The 21,264-nt window shown below is 40.7% G+C and overlaps 1 protein-coding gene across 1 annotated transcript; it reads left to right on the forward strand.

Moving 5' to 3' along the window:
• The first annotated feature begins 731 nt into the window (after positions 1–731).
• Positions 732–19,931, forward strand: PELI1 (pellino E3 ubiquitin protein ligase 1). Its single transcript, XM_010296970.1, has 7 exons — positions 732–914; positions 11,071–11,215; positions 12,325–12,454; positions 13,959–14,060; positions 16,067–16,264; positions 16,377–16,565; positions 17,453–19,931. The coding sequence occupies exons 2-7, from the start codon at positions 11,145–11,147 to the stop codon at positions 18,017–18,019; spliced, it is 1,257 nt and encodes a 418-aa protein (XP_010295272.1). The 5' UTR covers positions 732–914; positions 11,071–11,144; the 3' UTR covers positions 18,020–19,931.
• The last annotated feature ends 1,333 nt before the right edge of the window (positions 19,932–21,264 follow it).

Raw genomic sequence — 21,264 nt, forward strand, 5'->3', positions numbered from 1 at the left:
TACTGTGTGGTATCATGCTTGCGGCAGTCTCGTAGCATTTGCATGATCAATTTTAAGAGGCGGTAGCTTGGAAACTGTGGTAACTTGATCACCATTTTATGGCTCAGACATTTAAATGATCTCACCCACTGGCTTGATGCAGCAATTTTGATTTGAGTGGAATAAGAAGTGAGCTCAGAACCTGGTCTGGCACGTGCAGATTCGCCTTTCTAAACGTGCATCCTGCAGGAATGAGCTGTTACAGCATCGTTGACCATGGGAATCCAGTATATACAGGTGGTGTCTGCAGGTGTGTCATGTCCAGTTCTATAGCATTAGTGAAAACAGGGCTAGCAATGCCTGAAGAGTTTCTGCTGGTTTAATTCTCACTGTATTAAGAAACCACTTTTTGTGTGGGAGGTGAGGAAAGATAGCTGGGCTAATAAGTAATGATTTAAAAAAAAAAAAAAAAGAAAGAAGATACAGCATGCATGGGTACAGTTATGTAAGGAGAAGCGGAGAAGGAAGTAGATCAGCATTTCTCAGAGAACCTCATCCACAGAGCTGCCGGGGAACTGGGCTGCAGGATCGTTCTCAACACACCCTCCGCTTCCTTTTTTCCTTTTTGGGGCCAGAGATGGATGAATTTATGGAGTGGCGAGCAGGATGCAGGCTCTGACTCCAGCCAATGGTGCGTGGCGTGGCGGTGTTTACCTAGCTTACGCAAGGCAGAGCCAGCCCCTCTTTAGTCAGAAGGCGCTACCCACTGCTTAAGTAAAAGCACACGGAGCAGAGGCACTCAGTCTGGCAGTTGCTGGGGGTTTAAAGGAGTTGGTGGATTTCAGCTGGTTTTAAACAAGATTGAAGGGGTGGGGTTTTTTTTGGTTTTTTCCTTCTCTACGGTGCAGAAATACCAAAAGGACAAAAAGATACTGGTAAGTGCTCTGCATGCCATTGCTTTTCCTTTCTAGTGTTGTATTGTTTCAGTCTCTCTTCTAAAAGCCTCAGTTGCAGTGTTTTTCAGTGAGAAGTTGAGAGAGAGTTCAGTGGTGTGGTCAAAAGGAAATCTGAGAACAGGCAGTGTGTCTTCGGGCAGCCCTTCACCTAGAATAGGCAGAGACATTCAAAGTGACATTATCATAGTATGATAAATGCTTATTGTTCTTAAGGAGTGTCATTCACTTCTCATTTTTGGGGTACAGAGCAAGATGCTCAGCGTTATGCAATAAAATCATACCAAGGGGAATTTCTCATAGAGCTGTTAAATATTTGTGTTGTCTAAACCAAAAAAAAGGCTTTAAATGTAATTGTAACTCCTATTTTTGCAAGACAATGTAGTAGCTATGTGAAAAGGCTTTAGTGTAATACAAACACCTATTTAGCTGATACTTTGGTACATAAACTGCCTCATCAGGAAGTCAGAGGCTCACAAAATGCGAAATGGTAATGTTCAGATCTGTAGAACAAGAAGTCATTGTGGTTTTTCTGCAAGTGCAGGGTCTTCAGCTGTGTGTTCTAGTTCAGGTGCATCAGAGTGTAGATCTCCCTGGGGTCAGTGATCAACACATAAAAAGCTCCATCTTATTTGTGTAATGGCCGTTTTAAAAATAAAATGCCTCTGTTTTGGTATAAACTTTTAATCTGTATATGGAAGTTTTGCTTCTGTCACCAACTGGTAATGAAAGTTGGTACAGCTTATTTTTAAGGCAATACTCTGTAATTTTTCTGAAGGCAGTAAAGAGGACAATTTTAAGGCATCCTGACTACAAAGTTTTCTGCATCAGAGCTGTACTTTTGCCACATTGTACCAGTATTCTACAAAGTTTTTTGTTTTCCTGCTGCTACTTTCACAAAGCACTTGAATAGGTAGGATATGAATAGGTAGTGCTGTGGCTAGTGAACGCATAATGTCCTATCCTCTGTTGTATGGTTTTGTGGCTTCGTACATTACGGTTTTTATAAATAATCTTCATTGGATAATCTGAGTATGAAATCAAAACTGTCCCTTTTTAACAAAACGTACAGAGTTTGTAGTAACAGCCAAAGTGCAAGTACAGCCAAAAGCTCATGTAGAAAGCTGCAGATGAATCTTAAGCAGCTGGTGCAAATAACTTTCGCAGGTAACTCAGCCATTAGAGCAAGTACAACCTGTAGTGTCTGGCCCTCGTGCTGCAGGGGCGGTCAGCAGCGGAGCTTTGCCTCGTGCGAGGTTGTGCGCGTCGTCACTGGTATACCTGAAAGCCGACGTGGAGGACATGGGTGGTAAGGGGGTGTAGACCGCATGTACGTGTAGCAGGTTAACTGGTGGCGAACTTTTTCTGAGCTAATTAAGGTTATAGATAAAATTGCAGTGACAGTTTTAAAATAGACGCTTTGTGCTAAAAGACAAATGTTTTCAGCTTCCCACACGCAGTCTGAATTGCATCATTTATAACCTGTAGGAGGCTGTCGTGGTTTCCTCAGGGGAGGATCAGCTGTTACTTTTCGTAACTGAAAAAAATGCTGGATTTTTTTTTCTTTTTTTTTTTCCTCAGGGGAATATTTTCAGAATTGATTTTTGTCAATCTGTTGGAGTGGATCGTTGGCGGTTACATAAATCTTCCAGGTTTAATACGCCTAGCCACGTTCTCATCCCATCAACGGCAGTTCAGAATAACAGGACTGAAGTTAGCAGAGGTTGATTGAAATCAGGCCCCTGTGCTTAGATGTTTTTTTCCATCTTCTGAACAGGAATGCTCTTTCTGAGTACTGTCATACAGTACAGATTTTCATATAGGTGCCTGTAATGGAAGTCTTGTTCTAAAACACTTGCCTTGTTCATTGAACAAGGATGCTTGTCCTCGCAGCGCTGTTCCTGGCTTTCCTAAAATTGCTGGGAATTGCTCAGACTTGCTTCTGAGATTGAAACAGAACTTGAAGCAGAACAGTGGATGCCAGCCTGACTAAAACTGCTGTTTCTTGGGCTGGAAAAAGTTAGTTGTAGCCTTTGGTGCAAAGCAGTAGGTTTGCTCTTGTTAATGCCCCTTTGAAAGTCTCTAAAGGCAATGTGCTTTTTTTTTTTTTTTTTTGGAGGGGTGCTGTGAGTCTTGCGTGACTTTTTTCCAGGATGACCAGCCTACTAATGGCAGATATCTATGGTAAAAAGATGCTTTCATTCTGTTTATGAGAATGAAAAACCCCTCTAGTGAGATTTTACAGATGTTCTCAAGGCACAGCAGCAGATAGTTGTTTGCATTGTTTCATGGCTGGTATCCTGTGCAGGAGAGACCGCTTGCTCGTTTCAGAGCTTGGCCTTGTTGTCTTACTTTCAAGTGCTTTCATATCATAAGACACTCTTGTGTGTATAATGGATAACTAAGCTTATTCAGAGGTTATAAAAGAAAAGGTGAACAGTATAAACTTAAGGAAAGAATAAAACCATACAAAAACAAAAGGCTGGACTGATTTTTCCATATTCCCAAGGCTGCTTTTTTTGGTACTGAAAAACTCCCTTTTCTAGAAAGGAGAAAATTAATTATCCTTCCTTATAAAGGTAAAGTAGGGCTACTGGTCTGAAGTGACAGTGCAATTTGAATACATAACAGCTGTATCGCTATACCTTCCCTGTGCATCTGTAGTAAAGGATGCAAGCTGTAGACAGAATCTGGCTAATCTCAAAAGTGAAACAAAACCTGATGAACTTAAGAGTTCCAGATGTGTGTGAAGGAAACATGAGTTTGTTTTTTAAACTGGAAGAAGTGTGAAAACTATGGCTAATAAACACATACTCTTCTGCATGTTCTTTTACCCTGGTGATCACTACAGTAAAAACTGTTTTAATAAAAGCTTCCACACAGATTGCTATGAAAAACAGTTAAAGGAGAATAACTTTCCAGTGGTGGTTTAACCATCACGTAGAAGAAAGTGATGGCTCAGTCTTTGTCACAGCTTTCAGAAACGTAGTGATGCAAGGAGCCGATTCCATGTTGCTCACACCGGTGTTGATCAGCAATAATATCACTGATATTGTTTGTGAAATCTGGCAGCCTGGACTTGGTGGGGACTTGTAATGAAACAAGAAGGCAGTCTGCTGAGAATTACTTTGAGTTTTTTTTACTCATTACTTATTGCCTCTTCCTTCTTCCATGCTTGAAAATATCTTCATCTTGCGACACTAGTATTCTGTATGGATCCTTTGTGTCTCGCAGCGACTTTAACTTTGATATTCTGGTCCTTTAAATCTGGAAGTCAAGATTTTGCCTTTGAAGGGGCGAGAAGTAACCATAGAAGAGAATATGTGGCGCTGAATTACTGTGCATGCACTCAGCGGAGTTTGGTTTCTGATCTTGCAGCTGCAAGATTGCCTGGTGGAAACTGGAGTGCTAAAGAGCTTAAATGTGTAAATGGATGCTGGCAAATTTGGGTCCTACTTGTGTTTTGTCAGCACAATTCTTTCTTTGAAGAGCAATATGGGGGATTAAATCCAAATAAATCTATGGGCAGTAAAATATAAATCTCAGGAGGGTAAGGGTAAAATTTTGTTTCATTGGTAATGGAGTTACTAAGTATTTATGTCTAACTGATCAAGTGCACCTAAGGTGCATATTTCAGTTGCTTGATAAAATTGTGTTGGACTTCCTAAAATAAATTGTATTCCTAGAATAATTTAGGTTGGGAGATTGTCTGGTCCAGTTCCGCTACTCAAAGCGGGACTGAACTGCCTTAGATCAGGTGGTTCCAGGCCACATTCAGCTGAGGTCTGAGTATCTCCAAGGATGGATTTTTTTTTTTTCCCCTCCAAATAGCTAATCAGGATTTTGTGTGTTGCAGCTTGTTTGTCGCCTCTTGTCCTGTCACTGCATTCCTGTGAGAAGGGGTGGATTATATTTTTGTCCATATCCCCCTGATTTAACACAGAATTGCTGAGGGAAGAGCTGGATATGAGAATTGCAAGGAGAGTAAATGGTGAACTACAAATAGTAAACTGTATAAAAATAAAAATGTCAGTAGACAAGCTGTCTTGTGCTTTACTTCCAAAAGCCCCCCAAAAATCCAAACCTTAGAATGTGTATGTATAGAATATAAAGAAGATTATAGTGTAAAAATGGGGGGGAAAATAGGATTTTTGCGTCTGAATCAGCATATTTTTATTTTAATATACTCATTGACAGAGGACTTCTTTTTATAATGTGAAAGTGGTTTTTATGCAGTATTCTAGAAAAGGGCTAGTCTGGCACTAGCTACAGTTGCTAGCAGCCTATAATGCTGGCTCTGTGTTTAGAAAATGATGGTAATTTATTACAAAGAGACATTTATTCTAGTATTTTTAGCTCACAGCCGAGTGTTTAATGAATCTCTGCTTGGGCTCATTGAATTTATGTTCTCCCCTCCCCCTGCCCCATTTTAACTGTTGAGATACTGCTATTCTTGCTGCAATTCCAAAAGCTGTACTTGGTCTACTAAATAGCGAACTTATTCACAAGGTGCTGTGCCTCAGTGCAAACAAGGTCTGAAGACGTTTTGTAGAAGCCACCAAAGACTAGTTGTGTATGAGTCTCATGATCAGAAAAGGCAGATAAATGGTTGAGGATGGCGGGTAAGCTAAAGCTGATAGTTCAAAACCAACCAAAATTCATTGTATCTTTTAGGTCCCCCACTGAAAATGGTACATTTCGGTGAAAGTGGGCAGAGTCTTATATTCTTCATCTACTCTGAAGCATGGTTTGCTAGGTCCTCCCAGAGAATAGTCTGCCTCCAGATTCAGAGACTCATGTTTGTATGTGACAGGAGAGACTGCTATGATATAGCTTTTCCTTCTACTTGAATGTAATCAGAAATCTGTGGCTTGCTTTCTGCCACAGCAATCTTTGCCTTCTATGACTCAAGTGAATATTGAACAAGAAGGCTTGTAAGAAACTGGATTTCCATTTCTAAAACAAGTTTGAAATACTTTTTCAGTTTAGATGTCATCTCTTTTCAGTCCCTCAAAACAGTTGCACATGACAGTATTGTGCAAGTTATCTTCCATGAGCTTTCTCCCAGCTCCAGATGAACCAATGTTAAGAATAAAAATGTATTACTTATTCGTAAGTTCCTCCTGTTCCGATTTCCTATCTTTGAGACCAAAAGGCACTAATTGGTACCCACCGTTGTTTTGTGCTAACTGCAAATACTTGTGCTCATCTCTTAATCAAGTAATGCCTTTCCAAAATTGTTTTCTCTGTGTGCAAGATGCTTTACTTACAAGTCAAATATTATGTTATATAATACAGGACTGTGCACTCTGTAGCAGAAGCAGAGATCTTGAGGTGAAAATTTTGTTGCTACCAGTTCTGTGATTTTGGAAGAATGTAGGATGGGGTGGGATCTTACAATTAACACCTTATTCCTCATCAGCATGGAAGGGTCTTGGAGGAGTATTGTAAGTCAGTTGTTCAGAGTCTACTTTAATGAAGCCTGCCCCACTGGTGGCTGGAGATGCTGCTGCAAAATTAGTGGTCATGGCAAAAGGCTAACTTGCACATGTTTTGCTCAAGTAGACAGTTGCTTAGTTGTACACTACAGGGCCAAGTTGTCTTTTTGACATATTTAATTAGCCTTTCCTAACACTTTTAAGCAGCCTTTTGTACTATTCTAGGAAGAAAAACTGGACAGGTTATTCTACAAGAGAAGGTTTGTTATATAAATTAGTGGGTCCTTCCTCTGAACTCAAGAGCATTCCCTCCTGTAAGTTCTTAAATGCTTTATCCAGCTTTAAATGATCTGTAAGCCTGCTCTGTTTCAGGAGTGGAGATGTTATCCCATGGCCTATTAGACCCCTCTCCAGTGGGACAAGACTTGAGTTTTATTTGCAGACATCAAATTACACTTGGACTAGTTTTTGGGACCTCATTGGAAGAATATAATTAATCTTTGTTATTTCTGGGAACGAATGAGTCTTTCTTTTGGAAACGGTGCATCAGGCAGATCATTCTGGGTGAGGAGTAGCATGTATGTCGCACTGATTTTTTTTTATTTTGGGGGCACTGAATTTATGTGCTTGAGTTGAAGTTACTGGGTGTTAGTAGCTGTGAAAGTGATGTGTGCAGCTCATAAAGGTTCTGAGACACATTTAAAAGAATTCAGTTCAAACATTCAAGCCATGCCTTTGAAAATGTAGGAACAAGCTGTTTTACTAATGATAGCTCTAGATTGTTAACTCTTGAACCTTCCTTAAGTCAAGTAAGAAGTGGGTTTCCATCCTATGTGCTGGTCCCAAAATAAACTTGGCTGGATTTCTTTAAATGTGAAACAAAAATGTATTGAGGGGGAGCTGAGCGTTAGATGTTGGACATCTTGTATTAAGATGTTTTAGTTAACTTCTCTTGCTGAAGTCTGTCACTTGGAACCATTGGCCCCTTTATGGTTTCTGCTTAGTTATCTCCTAAGAGGGGGTTACTGGCCGCCTGTTCAGGTAACTCCTTAAAAGCAGGGTCTGCTCTAACTGTCCATGTGTAATTACTTTTATTGAGACTCAGATGCTGACTCTCTGACTGGAAGATGTATTTTTTAGCTTTCCGTGAAATTATTCACTTGGGTGAACAGAAGAAAAGTTACGCCAAAACTTTTCTTGTACTAAAGGCAAAAGTTAAAGTTATTTTTAATGATTGCCTTCCCACCTCTCTAAGTGAATGGATTAGCTCTTATTCAAACACCATAATGTTGGGTGAATACTATTAAAATCTTCTCTTTTTTTTTTTTTTCCCCGGTCATGGTATTTACTAGTCCTGTGCTATTTCCTAATGGGTGGTGCTATAGATTTCATACTGGTATTTCTTCTGAGTTGTTAAAGGCCAGTTCAAAGGACAACCATTATGTCTTCTAGCAAAGAAATGTGAAGCATTGCATGGGAAATGCAATGGCCAAGATGAAATGAGTTGTATGTGGAGAAGACTGAAGTGCAGGGGAGAGACTGCTGAGGAGATCAATATTCAATAGAAAATAGGTTAATCATTTGGGGAGGAGATGAAAACATTAGGAGCTGTTTTTACAAAACAATATACAAGCAACTATAATGCAAGCAGATTTTAAAATAAAGCAGATAGTAATACTTCATAGTAAGTATATCTATATCCTTATATCTATATACAGATAAATACTTAAGATTTATACTCACTTAAGTAGAAATACTTCAGAATGGACACATGGCTGGAGAACCAAGCACTGTTAAGCACTAAGAGCTAAATAGTTTAGTATTAATGTCAGTAAACCACCCCTGCGGAGTCTTCAAAGACACATGGTTTTACAGAATTGCTGGTGTGGTGCTCCAGGGTGGTTGTGATGCCAGGAGGCAAGGAAGACCCCAGATGGCCATAGCAAACATGAAAATTGTGAACATAGTTAATGTTGTGGGGCTCCATTTATCAAATGGGACAATCTCTACTTCGATGTGTTATGACTGCTGGCATGACAGGAGTTCAAGGTCACATTTTCATATCAGTTTGCTTCAAATTCTTCATGTTAGAATCTTATAGGCAAAACCTTGGGCCCCACCTACAACAATAAGTACCTTCACCATCCCAGTTAACTTACTGCTACACATGGGTCAGCAATCGAGAAATGCTTCTGAGCAGACTATACTGCTTTGCTTTCTCCTGTGCTGCTGTTGCTCTTCCTGTGGGACAGATGGGGACTGTTGGATCAGCAAAAGGCGCTTTCTGCACCAGCTAAATGATGGATGTCCTAAGACTTGAACCAGGATAGCTGCCTAGTGAAAATGCACACTGCTTCCTATGCAACAAAAGTATGTCAGTGTAACTGTTGTGTGGATGGGACACGGACACTTCAGAGTAGTGTTGTGCAGATCAGGCTTATTACGATGCACTCACACATTTAACGTCAGGATACCATCATGATAATGTTACACATGTGCTAACCACAAAGACAGTCTTCAGTTAACTTATTATTCCAAGCACTATGAAATCCACAGTACCCAGACTTGAGAGCAAAGGAGAAGAGATTTGGAAAATAATGAGAAGTTAAAGGAAAAAGAAAGGCTTCGATTTAGACTCCTGGTTGTGTTCTGGAGGCATCACAGCAAAAGTTTGTAGGACAGTAAGTTGTCTTTGCATGTATTTGTGTGAAGCCCTCACAAATACATGGGATAGCATGTAAGAAAGCATGAAGCAGCATGCTTAATTTTCAGGTAGCACTGTGAGCTGATTGCAGGTGGGGATCACCATATCCATGCTGAGTAAGAAATTGGTAGATTGAGATGTTGAAGGCCAAGCTTCTCTGTGAAGGAGCAAAGAGGACCAGGAGAGGGTAGAGATCAGGTCAGTAAAGGGATCTTTGCATCATTTTTCTGAACAAACATGAGCAGGGTGTCAAGCATTGCCACATCCTTTGCTCTGTTATTAGACCATAAGATAGGGGTAGATTAAATCTGCATGATGACATATTTTCTGCTAATATCCTGGGCTGCATCAAAAGCAGCGTGACCAGCAGGTTGAGGGAGGTGATTCTGCCCCTCTACTCTGCTCTGGTGAGACCCCACCTGGAGTCCTGCGTCCAGCTCTGGAGCCCTCAGCACAGGACAGACATGAAGCTGTTGGAGCAGGTCCAGAGGAGGCCAGAGGGATGGAACAGAGGGATGTTAGTATCCCTCTAAAATGGTCAGAGGGATGGAACACCTCTCTTGTGAGGACAGGCTGAGAGAGTTGGGGTTGTTCAGCCTGGAGAAGAGAAGGCTCCGGGGAGACCTTATTGCAGCCTTTCAGTACTTAGAGGGGGCTTAGGAGAAAAATGGGGACAGACTTTTCAGCAGGGCCTGTAGCGATAAGACAAGGCATAATGGTTTTAAACTAAAAGGGGGCAGATTCAGACTAGATATAAGGAAGAAATTCTTCCCAATGAGGGTGGTGAAGCAGTGGCACAGGTTGCCCAGAGAAGTGGTGGATGCCCCATCCCTGGAAACACTCAAGGTCAGGTTGGATGGGGCTCTGAGCACCCTGATCTAGTTGAAGATGTCCCTGCTCATTGCAGGGAGGTTGGCCTAGATGACCTTTAAGGTCCCTTCCAGACCAAACTATTCTATGATTTTATGATCTACTTTCTAGTTGAGGTAGAAGAAAATGGAGATACAGCTTTGTAGTCATGAACAAAGTTGATGATAGGATACAAGAAATGTTATGTGGGCCAAAATGTGTATTTGAAGAGAAGGCAGAATGTTAACCATCAGTACTAAAAAGCTTAATAGCTTTTTGAGTTGATACGAAAACTTACTTGGAAGAACCAGGGGAATGTTCTTTTTTGTGTTAAAAGAAAGCCTCAAATAAGCTAGCATCAGCTTTACTCTTGATCAAGCAAGTGCTCTGTTGGGTAGGCTTTCTCTACAGGGAAGTCAGCATGACTTGTGTAGGTCAGAGGTGTCTGGAAATGTTACTAATGAGAAGCTGTAAAAAATACTAGTGTGAACTGTTCCTCAAAGCAGAAGTATGGTGGAAAATTGCACTTCAAGAGACTTGTTCTCATTAGGAATTACGTGGAATTCCCTCAGGAAATCTCCTTCAAACAGCTGTTTGTATCACTTCTGTCTCTGGTTAAACATGAGAGATCCCATTACACAACTTGTATGGTAGGCTCGATATCAAATTCCGTACAACTTCCTTCCATCTGCAAATCAAGAAATTTCTTGGAAAGCTCTGAATCAGATAATGGCTGTGAAAACTTCTACCTCTAGCTAATGGCCTGGTCTTGCTTTGTTTTTTTCTTTAAAATTTAATCCCTATCTGGCTCTGCTTCTTGAAAGTTGAACCAAACATATTAAATGAAGCTATATACCATTTATACTAAAAACTACCACAAAGGAAAATGACTGTGGATGTTTTATCAAGGCCATACTGGAATTTTCTAAATGAACTTGTGTTTTTTTGTGATCTGGTAGTTCTTCCAGGCAATTCAATCTTAATTGATGTGGGTTTTATATGTATGTTTTTCAGATAATTTCAGGCAAAACCAAAATATGGAAAACGCAAAATATTGTACCTACTATATCAGATAGGTGTGCACATTTGTGTAATTGATGGATTTGAGTCTTTTCTCTTACACTTAATTTTGTATTTGTTTTTACAGGAAATAATGAAAAAAGTGTGCCACAACTCTTGATCAGAGACCTAAAATTTGAGAAGAAGTCATTAACTAAGCTCATGTTTTCTCCTGATCAAGAAAATCATCCATCAAAAGCACCAGTAAAATATGGTGAATTGATTGTATTAGGGTAAGTGTGTTTGTCTTGGCTGGAAATGAGAATAAAGATAGAATTTCGGTATGCACTTAAAGCAGATAAAATGCAGGTTACTGTGAGAAGTGGTCCCACAACCTCTCTCTTGAACTCCCTCTTTTGCAGTGTATCTAGTGAGCATGCAACTAAATGTTGAGTTGATGGGCTTTCCTTTGGTAGCTGATCTCATGTAGGGGAGGGAGGGTTACCTTTTTCAGTGGCAACCAGGTGATATATGTAACGTGATGTATTGGAAAATTGCACTGCAGCATGCATACTTTTTTGTGACAGCGTAAGTGTGGAGGTAGGGCTCTAAACAGTTGAGTAGATGTAAGTTTATTTTTGACTCTTGTGTTCTTCCCAGGTAAGCATTGCATGACAAAGGCAGGCAATTTGTGAAGGGTTTTCCAGTTGGTTCCAGGTTGTACCTAGCCAGATGACTAATGTGATAGTGCAGAAGAAGAGGTTCCTTAGGACTTTTAAGGAAAACTAAAGGAGTTTTATAAGAACGTGGTTGCTGACTCTGTAATATCCAAGTGCAAACAGAAGATTTTAATAAAGCAAGTTTGCTGGCTGTCCTGTTCTTGTTGACAAGTTCAAAGTGAGGGTCTGAGGGTTTTCTGGTGGATTAAATCAGGATCTCGGAGGACAGTATGTCTATTTCTTACAAGGGTTTTTTTTCAACCAAAATTCTCTAACATACTAGCTCACCACCATGCTTGGTGAGTATTTAGGTTCTTTCATTTACAGTGTGAACACGCCATGAAGAGATAAAGCTACAGATAGGCATATAACCTTACTTGTTTTCATGTTTGGGACCAGAGTCTCTTGCTTGTCGATAGTTTTGAGATTAATCTGAGTAGCATTCGTTGCCCTACAAGCTGAGTTGTGCATATGCTGTAATTCTTTGGGCATGTTTCAATATTGTGTTTATCAATTCTCAAATTTAAATTAGACGTGATTAATTTGAAATCTGTAATTTTTTCAATACCGTACTAGTTAAGAAGACTTTGTATTTAGTACAGAAGTTCTTGTGGATCTGTATTTGTGAGAAGCTGAGTAATACAGGAAGATGGACTTTGTTCTTTTTCTGTCCTTTTCGATAGGTACAATGGGTCTCTCCCAAATGGAGATAGAGGAAGAAGAAAAAGTAGGTTTGCTTTATTTAAAAGACCCAAGGCAAACGGGGTGAAACCTAGCACTGTGCATATTGCCTGTACCCCTCAAGCAGCAAAGGTAAGCTTGACTTTTCTAGTTCAGTCTTATTTCTTCTGGTGCTGTCTAAAGAGTTCAGTGAAGTCAGTGCTGTTATGCTGAGATGAAACGATGTTAAAAAGCATGACATTCCAGCTACAAAATGAACGGTTCATGTTTATTCAAGTTTTCTGGTACCTATCAGGCTTAGCAAGAAACCATTCAGAAAAACAAATGTGGTGCCTAGTCCTTGCTGTGTCCAGAAAGAAAAATGTTTATTTTTGAAACATGAATGTTCAGGGCATAGGCTAGTCATGTAAAACACTTTCTGTTTTGTTTTCCTTCCAAACTCACCACAGACATCTGTTCTAGCCTTCCTGTTTCTGCACTCATTCATGCTTTAGGGCTAACTTTGCTGAAGCTGTCTTTGAAATGGTCCTTTGCCAAAGCCCTGTGTGCACTTGCTATTCTATCCAATGGGTAGGAGTTCCCCAGGGACGAGGACAGGTGGGTTTTGCAGGGTTTTATACCGCTTATAATCAAGTTCAGAGTTCCCATTAAGAAGCAGTAAAGGAAGGGCTTAGGTCCTGAGGTTGAATTGTATTTGATGTCAAAACGAATACATTATACCTAAAGTATTACCATGAAATACTTCTGTATTGTGGCAATTCAAGTGTATGTGAAATTATGTTTAAGAACATATGGAGCATTTCTACTAAAACAAATGGAATTTGAGAATGCTTAGTGGTTAGAGTGGTTTAAGAATATTGATTCTTAAGTTCAGGGAATGGCATAAAGTATTCTGAAATCAACAGCATTTTGCTAACCAAAGTTTTTGTAATAGTATTACATCTATAGGAGATCTGTGAAAAGAACATGTGGTTTTGCTAATTCTTTATGGTCTTCAAGTAAGTGCTATTTAGAAGCACGTTTAGAATGTTGTTCAGTTCCTAGTAGGTAATTGCAGAATGAAAACCTAGACTAACAAACTGAAACCTAGATTACTTTGCTACAACATCTGCAGCCTGTGCCGAGTTTCTCCATTTTACCCTGTTCACCACCACTTGTTACAGTTTTTGTCTATGTATTTTATTAATCATCACTGATTTTAGTATGAACTCGGATCCTGTTTTTAGAATAAGTCCTTAAGTTTTTGTCCTCACTTTGCTGTTGGAGAAGTTCAGGCTGAGAAGGCCATGAAGGTGTTACGTTCCATTTTAGCCTTTGCACTCAGTCGTTTTGTTCTTTTGTGTTAAGGCCGGCATTGCTGTAACACAAAGCATGACTAATAATATGTCTTGGTTATGTGTATTCTGTTGCAGCATGAGGTGAAGGGACCTGTTTGGTCTGTTGCTGAATCAATCCTGCAGCTTTTTTTAATGTCCAGGACTGGTTTTTGTGAAGTTTAGCTACAGGTGTGTCACTAATGACCATCTGCCTTAATGCATTAATTGAGCAGAACATGGTTATATATATTGTCTGCTTTGCTGCTGTATTCAGTAGTTATTGTTCACTGCTTCAATAATATTTGGTATTGTTTTCATAGGCAATAAGTAATAAGGACCAACACAGCATATCTTACACTTTGTCTCGGGCCCAGACAGTAGTAGTTGAATACACACATGACAGCAACACCGATATGTTCCAGGTATGTGAAGTAAATATGATACATAAATGTATTCTTGCTTCTGGGGGTTTCCAACAAGGCATCCTGTCAACAGGCTTTTTCCCTCAGACCCCAAAGTTTGCATGTGTCACTTTCTCATTTTACTATTGAGAGACGTTTAATTCTGTTTGTTCCCAAGGCCATCACATGAACAAGGCTTTGTATCTGTGCATCTCTTTTAGGCTTGGTCAGAGGTGAAAGTTGTTTTTTTGTGACTAATGCACAGGATTATGATTTTGCCATTGATTGCCGGTCTGCAAGTCACGTAACCTGTCTCCTAGTCCCTCCTTGCAAAATGAAGAATAAAGTGCACAGTTCTCTTTAAGCACTTGGAACTTTGCCTCTAGCATTTACAAAGGGATTTGGGATCAGCCAGTTGGAGACGGGGTAAAAGAAATACAATGGGGAACTACAGAAAAGCTTTTGACACAATTAACCTGAAAAATACCCCTAACTCCTTTAAGCAAACCCAGAAATAAGGCTAAAGCGCTGGGAAATGTGGAGAGAGGAGACCCAGTTCTGACGTGCTGGCAGTTCAGAGCAACTTTGCTGCAGTTCCTGCATGTATGAGAAGGAACCACAAACGCATTTGCAGCTGTGGTGTGCACTTGTATCTTGTAATTGTTTCCTGTTTTTCTCAAGAAGAAGGGTTTTGTTTTGGGGGTTTTTTTGTGTGCTTTGTTCCTTCTGGTTCCTGGACTGATCTTGTCTTGATAGTTTTTTGTTGTTGTTGTTGCTAAGTTATGGCAAGGAGTTTTGCTGTCACAGCATTCAGCTGTGACGCCACTACAGGACCTAAGGAGGTGGGAGGTATTGGTAAGTGGTGGAGGAAGCTGCTATGCAACTGCAAATACCTACAACAGAGCAAAGGGGCTGTAATGAACTAACTGCAGCATAAGCTGTTGTTTGTGTGTAAGTGTTCTCTCTTCAGGCATGCTGTGGCATGTATGTTGCGTTGCCGGTGGCAATCCGTGTGTACTGATGGGTTATCCTGCGTAAGAAGTGATAGAAAAACACATTCTGACAGAGCAGTTTCAGTCTCATGAAAGCTCTCCAGCCTTCACCAAAAATCACCTCAGGTTTTTGGGTCCTCCTGCCCAGCAGTTTATCAGTCTTAATATAACCAGCTATTTTATAAGAGACTGTTGAGGGGTCTGGGAATGAATGAAAGTCGTGTGGAAGTGGGCTTTAAACCTGGCTACGTGGCTGTTTGGGAGAGGGATATAACTTCTTTTTGCACTTTATAAGGAAAAGGACAAGATGAGTTGACTGGAAAAGCAGCGAAACACATGCAATTCTATCAATCCAGTAGAGCTGTGTGGGACTGCAAAACTCAATTCTTCCATGCAACAAGAAAAGAAGGCACAGCTCCTAGAAAAATCTGGTTCTAGTCAGATGTTGTATTGCTGTTGTGTTCTGTGCATATTAATGTAACCGCTCCCCGCCACGAACGTCTTGTACCTGGTCTTTCCTGGCAGATTTGTTACCTCTCAGTGCCCCCCCCGGAGCTAGAGAGTTGGCTCACATAGTCTAATTTACCTACATGTACACCTCCACCTAGTCTGGCACTGTTCAGAATATTCTGGGTGTGCAAAGTGACTTAATATCACTTTTCTTCTCACTGCTGTTTCCTAGCTGTTTTGGCACTGCTGCAGCTGGTCTGGCTGACCTGAGTGTCACCTTTCTGATGAGAAGGCCTTTGATGGGAAATTGTCTCAGAATTGACTTGATTACGTAATTTTATTTCTTCTTCCTTTCATTGGCTGTACTCAGCCTTCAGAATAACTTTGGTCCCATGGAGGTGGAATAACTCATCAATTCAGATTAGGCTTTAGAAAACTAAATTTAGATTGGTGGAGAGGAATGCTTCAAAGTGGAATGTCATGATTTTTTTCTTGATCACTTTACAATGCTTTGAGTTTGAATATTCCTAGACCCAAAGGCAAACTTCTAAACAGTTGTTTGGTTTTTTTTAAATCCCTTTTCAGATTGGTCGGTCAACGGAGAGTCCTATAGACTTTGTCGTGACAGATACAGTTCCTGGAAGCCAGAGTAATTCAGATACACAGTCTGTGCAGAGCACTATATCAAGGTTTGCCTGCAGAATCATATGTGAACGTAACCCTCCTTTTACAGCAAGAATATATGCTGCAGGGTTTGACTCCTCAAAAAACATCTTTCTTGGGGTAAGCAAACTCTTTCTTTTTTCCTCTGAGTTCAATGCAGGCTTATTTTTAAACTAATTCATAGCTCCACTTCAGCCAAATTAAAAGTGTTCATTGATGAAATTTCTCTCAGGAGAAAGCTGCGAAGTGGAAGACGTCGGATGGGCAAATGGATGGACTAACCACAAATGGAGTTCTTGTTATGCATCCCCGTAATGGCTTTACAGAAGACTCCAAGCCAGGAGTGTGGAGAGAGATATCTGTGTGTGGGAATGTGTTCAGCCTCCGTGAAACCAGATCAGCTCAGCAGAGGGGAAAAATGGTAAGAGTAGTGACCGATACAGCGTGTTTAAAATGGGTACAACTGTAAGTGGTAGAGCTTGGGCATAAACGGAGGCTGGGACCTGCCTCATTCAGTGTAGATGTCACCTCTGTAATTAGTTACACCGAATTCTTATGTGTCTGTGTTCATACATGAAGGTGTCTTGCTCAACCCGAATTACTAACATTTATCTGCAGTCTAGTACTTAATTGCAGACCTAGACTGCCCTCCTAAATTAAGTTGCCAGTGTACTATGCACTTCTGCAAACTGTTGTAGTCATGTGCACATTTTAAAGAGTATTTTCCCAATTCTCCCTCGAGTTTATGCTTTTAAGGTTTTCCCACTTTTCCTTTTTTATAGAGTAATAAAGAATAATTATAGTTTTATTGACATATGTCTGTATACCTGAATATCCATTTCTACCTTGACATTCTGAGTTTTCCTCTTTCTCTTGTTTCCAAAGCATTGGCAATGTTTCCAGGAGATGATTTGTTTTAGTATGACTTGGGATCTCTTAGCAAAAAGAAATGCTGCATGAACACTTATTTAAGTGATGCATTTAGCTAGGAATGCTGACAGCTGACTTCTTCTGGAGGAAAGCTCTGTGTAAAGGTGTGTTTGAAGGACACAATATAAGATGGAGGACTAAACAAGACTTGTCAAGAAGTTTTGGTGTTTTTTAAAAAAAAAAAAAAAACCAAAACAGAGGAAAAGAGGGAGATGGTTACACTGGGCTCTCTCTGGGTATTTTGTATAGGACAGTCAGGAGCTGCTTGAAACTTTTTGCCTGTATCTTCCAGACAGATTAGTGTTATGCAAGTGCCTTACGTTACTCTTCATGTTACCACCTTAGGTGACACCTCTCTTTCTCTTTGTCCATCACAAGGTTGAGAACGAAACGAACCAACTCCAGGATGGCTCTCTAATTGACCTGTGTGGAGCAACACTGCTGTGGCGCACTGCGGAAGGGCTTTCACGCACTCCTACTGTCAAGCACCTGGAGGCACTAAGACAGGAAATAAATGCAGCAAGACCCCAGTGTCCCGTGGGGTTTAACACCTTGGCGTTTCCCAGCATGAAGAGAAAAGATGTTGTAGACGAAAAGCAGCCGTGGGTGTATCTGAACTGTGGCCACGTCCACGGCTATCACAATTGGGGAAACAAAGAGGAGAGAGACGGCAAGGATCGCGAGTGTCCCATGTGCCGCTCTGTTGGCCCCTATGTGCCTCTGTGGCTTGGATGTGAAGCGGGATTTTATGTGGATGCAGGACCTCCAACTCACGCATTCAGCCCGTGTGGACATGTGTGCTCAGAAAAGACAACTGCATATTGGTCCCAAATTCCTCTTCCTCATGGTACTCACACTTTCCACGCAGCCTGTCCGTTCTGTGCGCATCAGCTGGCTGGTGAGCAAGGCTACATCAGACTCATCTTCCAAGGACCTCTTGACTAACACATGTGTTACTGAGGAATGCAGTAAACTGATAAGCTAAGCGATTCTGATTTTTAAACCAACTGTTTTTCGTATTTTCTGGGCTTTGCTGGTTTGCAGTAAGATGAAGAATTTGGGGTTTTTGTTACAACCGCTAAATCCCTCTCTATTGAGAAAAGTCGGGAAATGGAAGAAATGGGGGGGAGAACTCCTGCTTTTTTTTTTTTAGTTAATAACTACTTCTGAAGAGGTGAAGGAAGTGTTGTAGAGTGAACCTCGACGATACCTTCCATTTAATGGTTTTGAATCACACGCCCACAGTGTTTGAAAGTTGTTTCATTCTTTTTGTATATGGAGGGTAAATAGTTCAAAGAACATTAGTTTACAGCTTGGATGCAACCGTTGTAAAATATAACGTGTATATTAACTCTTTTCTATTTATCTTTATTATTGAAAATATGTAGAATGTTTAGAGAGTAGCATGGTCATAGTGTGTTACATCCAGCAATTGGGTGTGTAGAGTAGTTCTGGGTGGAGAAGGATGTCAGATGGCAATGGTAGAAAAATCTTTTTTAATCTAAAATACTGAGTTCTTAGAGTAGTTAAATGCTTTTTAAACAAAGCTAATGCAAATTATGATGGCATAAAGGTGTGCTTTAACCATGCTGAAAGGTAGCTAAGAAGGACTTCCTAAAATGTCTTTTTGGTAGGACTGTACTTAAGACCTGGTTATGAGGAAAATATTTACCAGACTCTTTGAATATGCAACTTAGTCTAGATTAAGGATTTGTTCTCCCTTCACGCTAACACATCTCTTTATTTAGCATTAGTAACATTTGTGAGGGTTTCCCCAGTGTTAAACATTAACAAACCTGAAAGCTGAGGCTCACTTTGTCCCTTGCTGTTTGGGGCAAGGGGAGAGGTGGGTGTGCATGTGTTTGGGGAGCAGGGAGCAATTTGTGAATCGGCCACAGTCCCAGCTTGTGACAGGCTTGTCAGTCGGATGTCCTGCCTTTCTTCTGGCCCGTTGCAAACTGGCACGCTCGGGCGTGTGGGAGCCACAAGCTTCACGGGCACCTTTAGGTGCAAATACTCGTCTAGGCCACACACAGAACAAAGTTAAAAGCTGGTGCCCAAGGGGTGTGCGGCTGCGTCCCAGCATCCTTGCGCAACTTGTCACCGTTGGCAATCTGTTGGGGGAGAGCCTGAGCTGGGACTGGACTGGACTCAGACCTCGGTGTGGGATGCTTGCGTAAGGTCCGCTCATGCTGCGGCGGGCTCTGGTTAGTAGTCCCTCTCTCTGCTCTCCCCTCCCTACCCTTCCTTTCCCTCTGTATCCACCAGAAAAGGCCAATGCGCGACATCCAGCTTTGCTGCTAACCCAGCGTGCTTCATGGCAAATGCGCAACCTGACCTTTTTAGGATTGAGATGAGATTTTTTTGGCCAGCTTCATACTATTTTTTTTTTTTTCCAAAATATATACTGTGTAATTGACAGTAGCAAATTTCTGTACTTTATAGCATAGCTTTAATTTTTCCTTTTGAAGCTGTTCTAAAATTTTCTTGGTTTAAAGAGAGACCTATGTTGCTTAGATGTCATGAATTATTTGACTGTCAATTGTTTCTCCATTTAAAAAAAATTATATATATTGTTTGGTTCACTCAGGAAATGCATGTGTCAGGAAACCTGTACTATAAGTTCAGTTAGCTGTCATGTACAAGTAACTGCTGTTACTCCCTTTCCATTGAAATATACCTGATTTTGACATTTTCCAGATTATATGCATTAAGTAATGAAACTTATGCAGCAAGAAATCCCTGTATTGTAGTTGTTCTAATCATTTTATTCAAACTATAGTATACTGTAGTTTAATTTTTATTTGCAAATTAATTTATTCAAAGTACGTGAGTAAACACTTTTCAAAAATAGAAATTCTAGGGTTGTCTGTTGCTTTGTTTCCAAGAGATGGGAAAGGTGGCTGGGGATGGCCTTCCTGCTGTCACGCAAGGTGTCTGTTCTGCACATGTGGGTTAAGATCACAAAAAAGAAGCAACTGTAAAGAGTTTGCATGTTATCCCAGTCATGGATTTGAATGGCTTCTTTCAGGTGTGACCTCTCAGTGTGTTTTATATTTAATCCTACATTAACAAAGGTGAGATTGTTGTTCAAAAGACATTGTTAAATGATCCCTTCCCTGAGTAAGTTACATATAATGAAATGTAAGCAAAAACTTTAGCTAAATGGCTGGGCTCTTCTAAAATGTCAAGAGCTCCTGATTCCATCTTACACAAAATCGGATTGACACTTCTCTGGTCCCCATCTTGTTGACTATGGGGATATGAAAAGGACATGATGAAAGCTACAAAGCAGTGTGAGTAATATAAAGACAAATCATGAAAACAGATTGACAGCTGGGTGGTAGCAGACATACGGAAAGCAGTATACTCGCCCTGTGTTGGAGGCACATCTGGGTGCTGGTGTGGAACCAATAGTGCAGTTGGGTATATGCGCATGTGACTGACTACTGGAGGGGAAAAAGAGGGGTTCATGCCCAACACACAACCATTGTTAAGCCTCTGACCCGTGAAGATATGTTATTGCTTTCATTATACTTCTCTACCCCTGCTGTCCCCCTGTCTGCCCTGCCCCCCCAACAAAAGGAAAGAAAAGCCACAGAAGAAGGTGCAGTCTTAGCAGAGCTGGCTGTTTCTCTGGCTAGCGTTACGCTAAGATGACCCTTCAGAGTCTGCCCTACACTCTCTGCCTGTTGTATGCTTTTCTTGACCCAAACTGGACTTGTTAATCCCATTTCTAAAAGGGCAGAACCTGGGTGTTCAAATCCCCCTGTCAGAAGCAGGGTAGCAGCAGTTGAGTAGTTTGAGGAACAATTTCCATACAACATGTGAGCTAACTAAAAGCAGTAGCTTTGACTACGCTTCACTATTTGAGTTCCCCCAGGCTTCTGTTCTTTAATAAACAATTTAAATAGAAGGTCTTGTACTCTGTAAACTGTAAAATGAATGTTACATTAAAAGTAAAATGATCCCTTTTACTCAACCAGCTGACTGAAACACTCCAAACTTTAAGGCCTTTGTTTCCGAACAAATCTGGGAGCTGGGAGAAGCGCAAGAGGTTGTGCTGTGCTGGCTTTGAGACGATTACAGCTCTACTTGTGTGCAGCCTAAATCAGCCCCTCATACCTGCAAAAAACAGCCCCAAATGAGATCTGTGGCCTTAATCTGCTTTCAAAGGTTGGTTTGAAGGG

The sequence above is a fragment of the Phaethon lepturus genome, unplaced genomic scaffold, assembly GCF_000687285.1.
Source record: "Phaethon lepturus isolate BGI_N335 unplaced genomic scaffold, ASM68728v1 scaffold38241, whole genome shotgun sequence".
Classification (NCBI taxonomy): Eukaryota; Metazoa; Chordata; class Aves; order Phaethontiformes; family Phaethontidae; genus Phaethon; species Phaethon lepturus.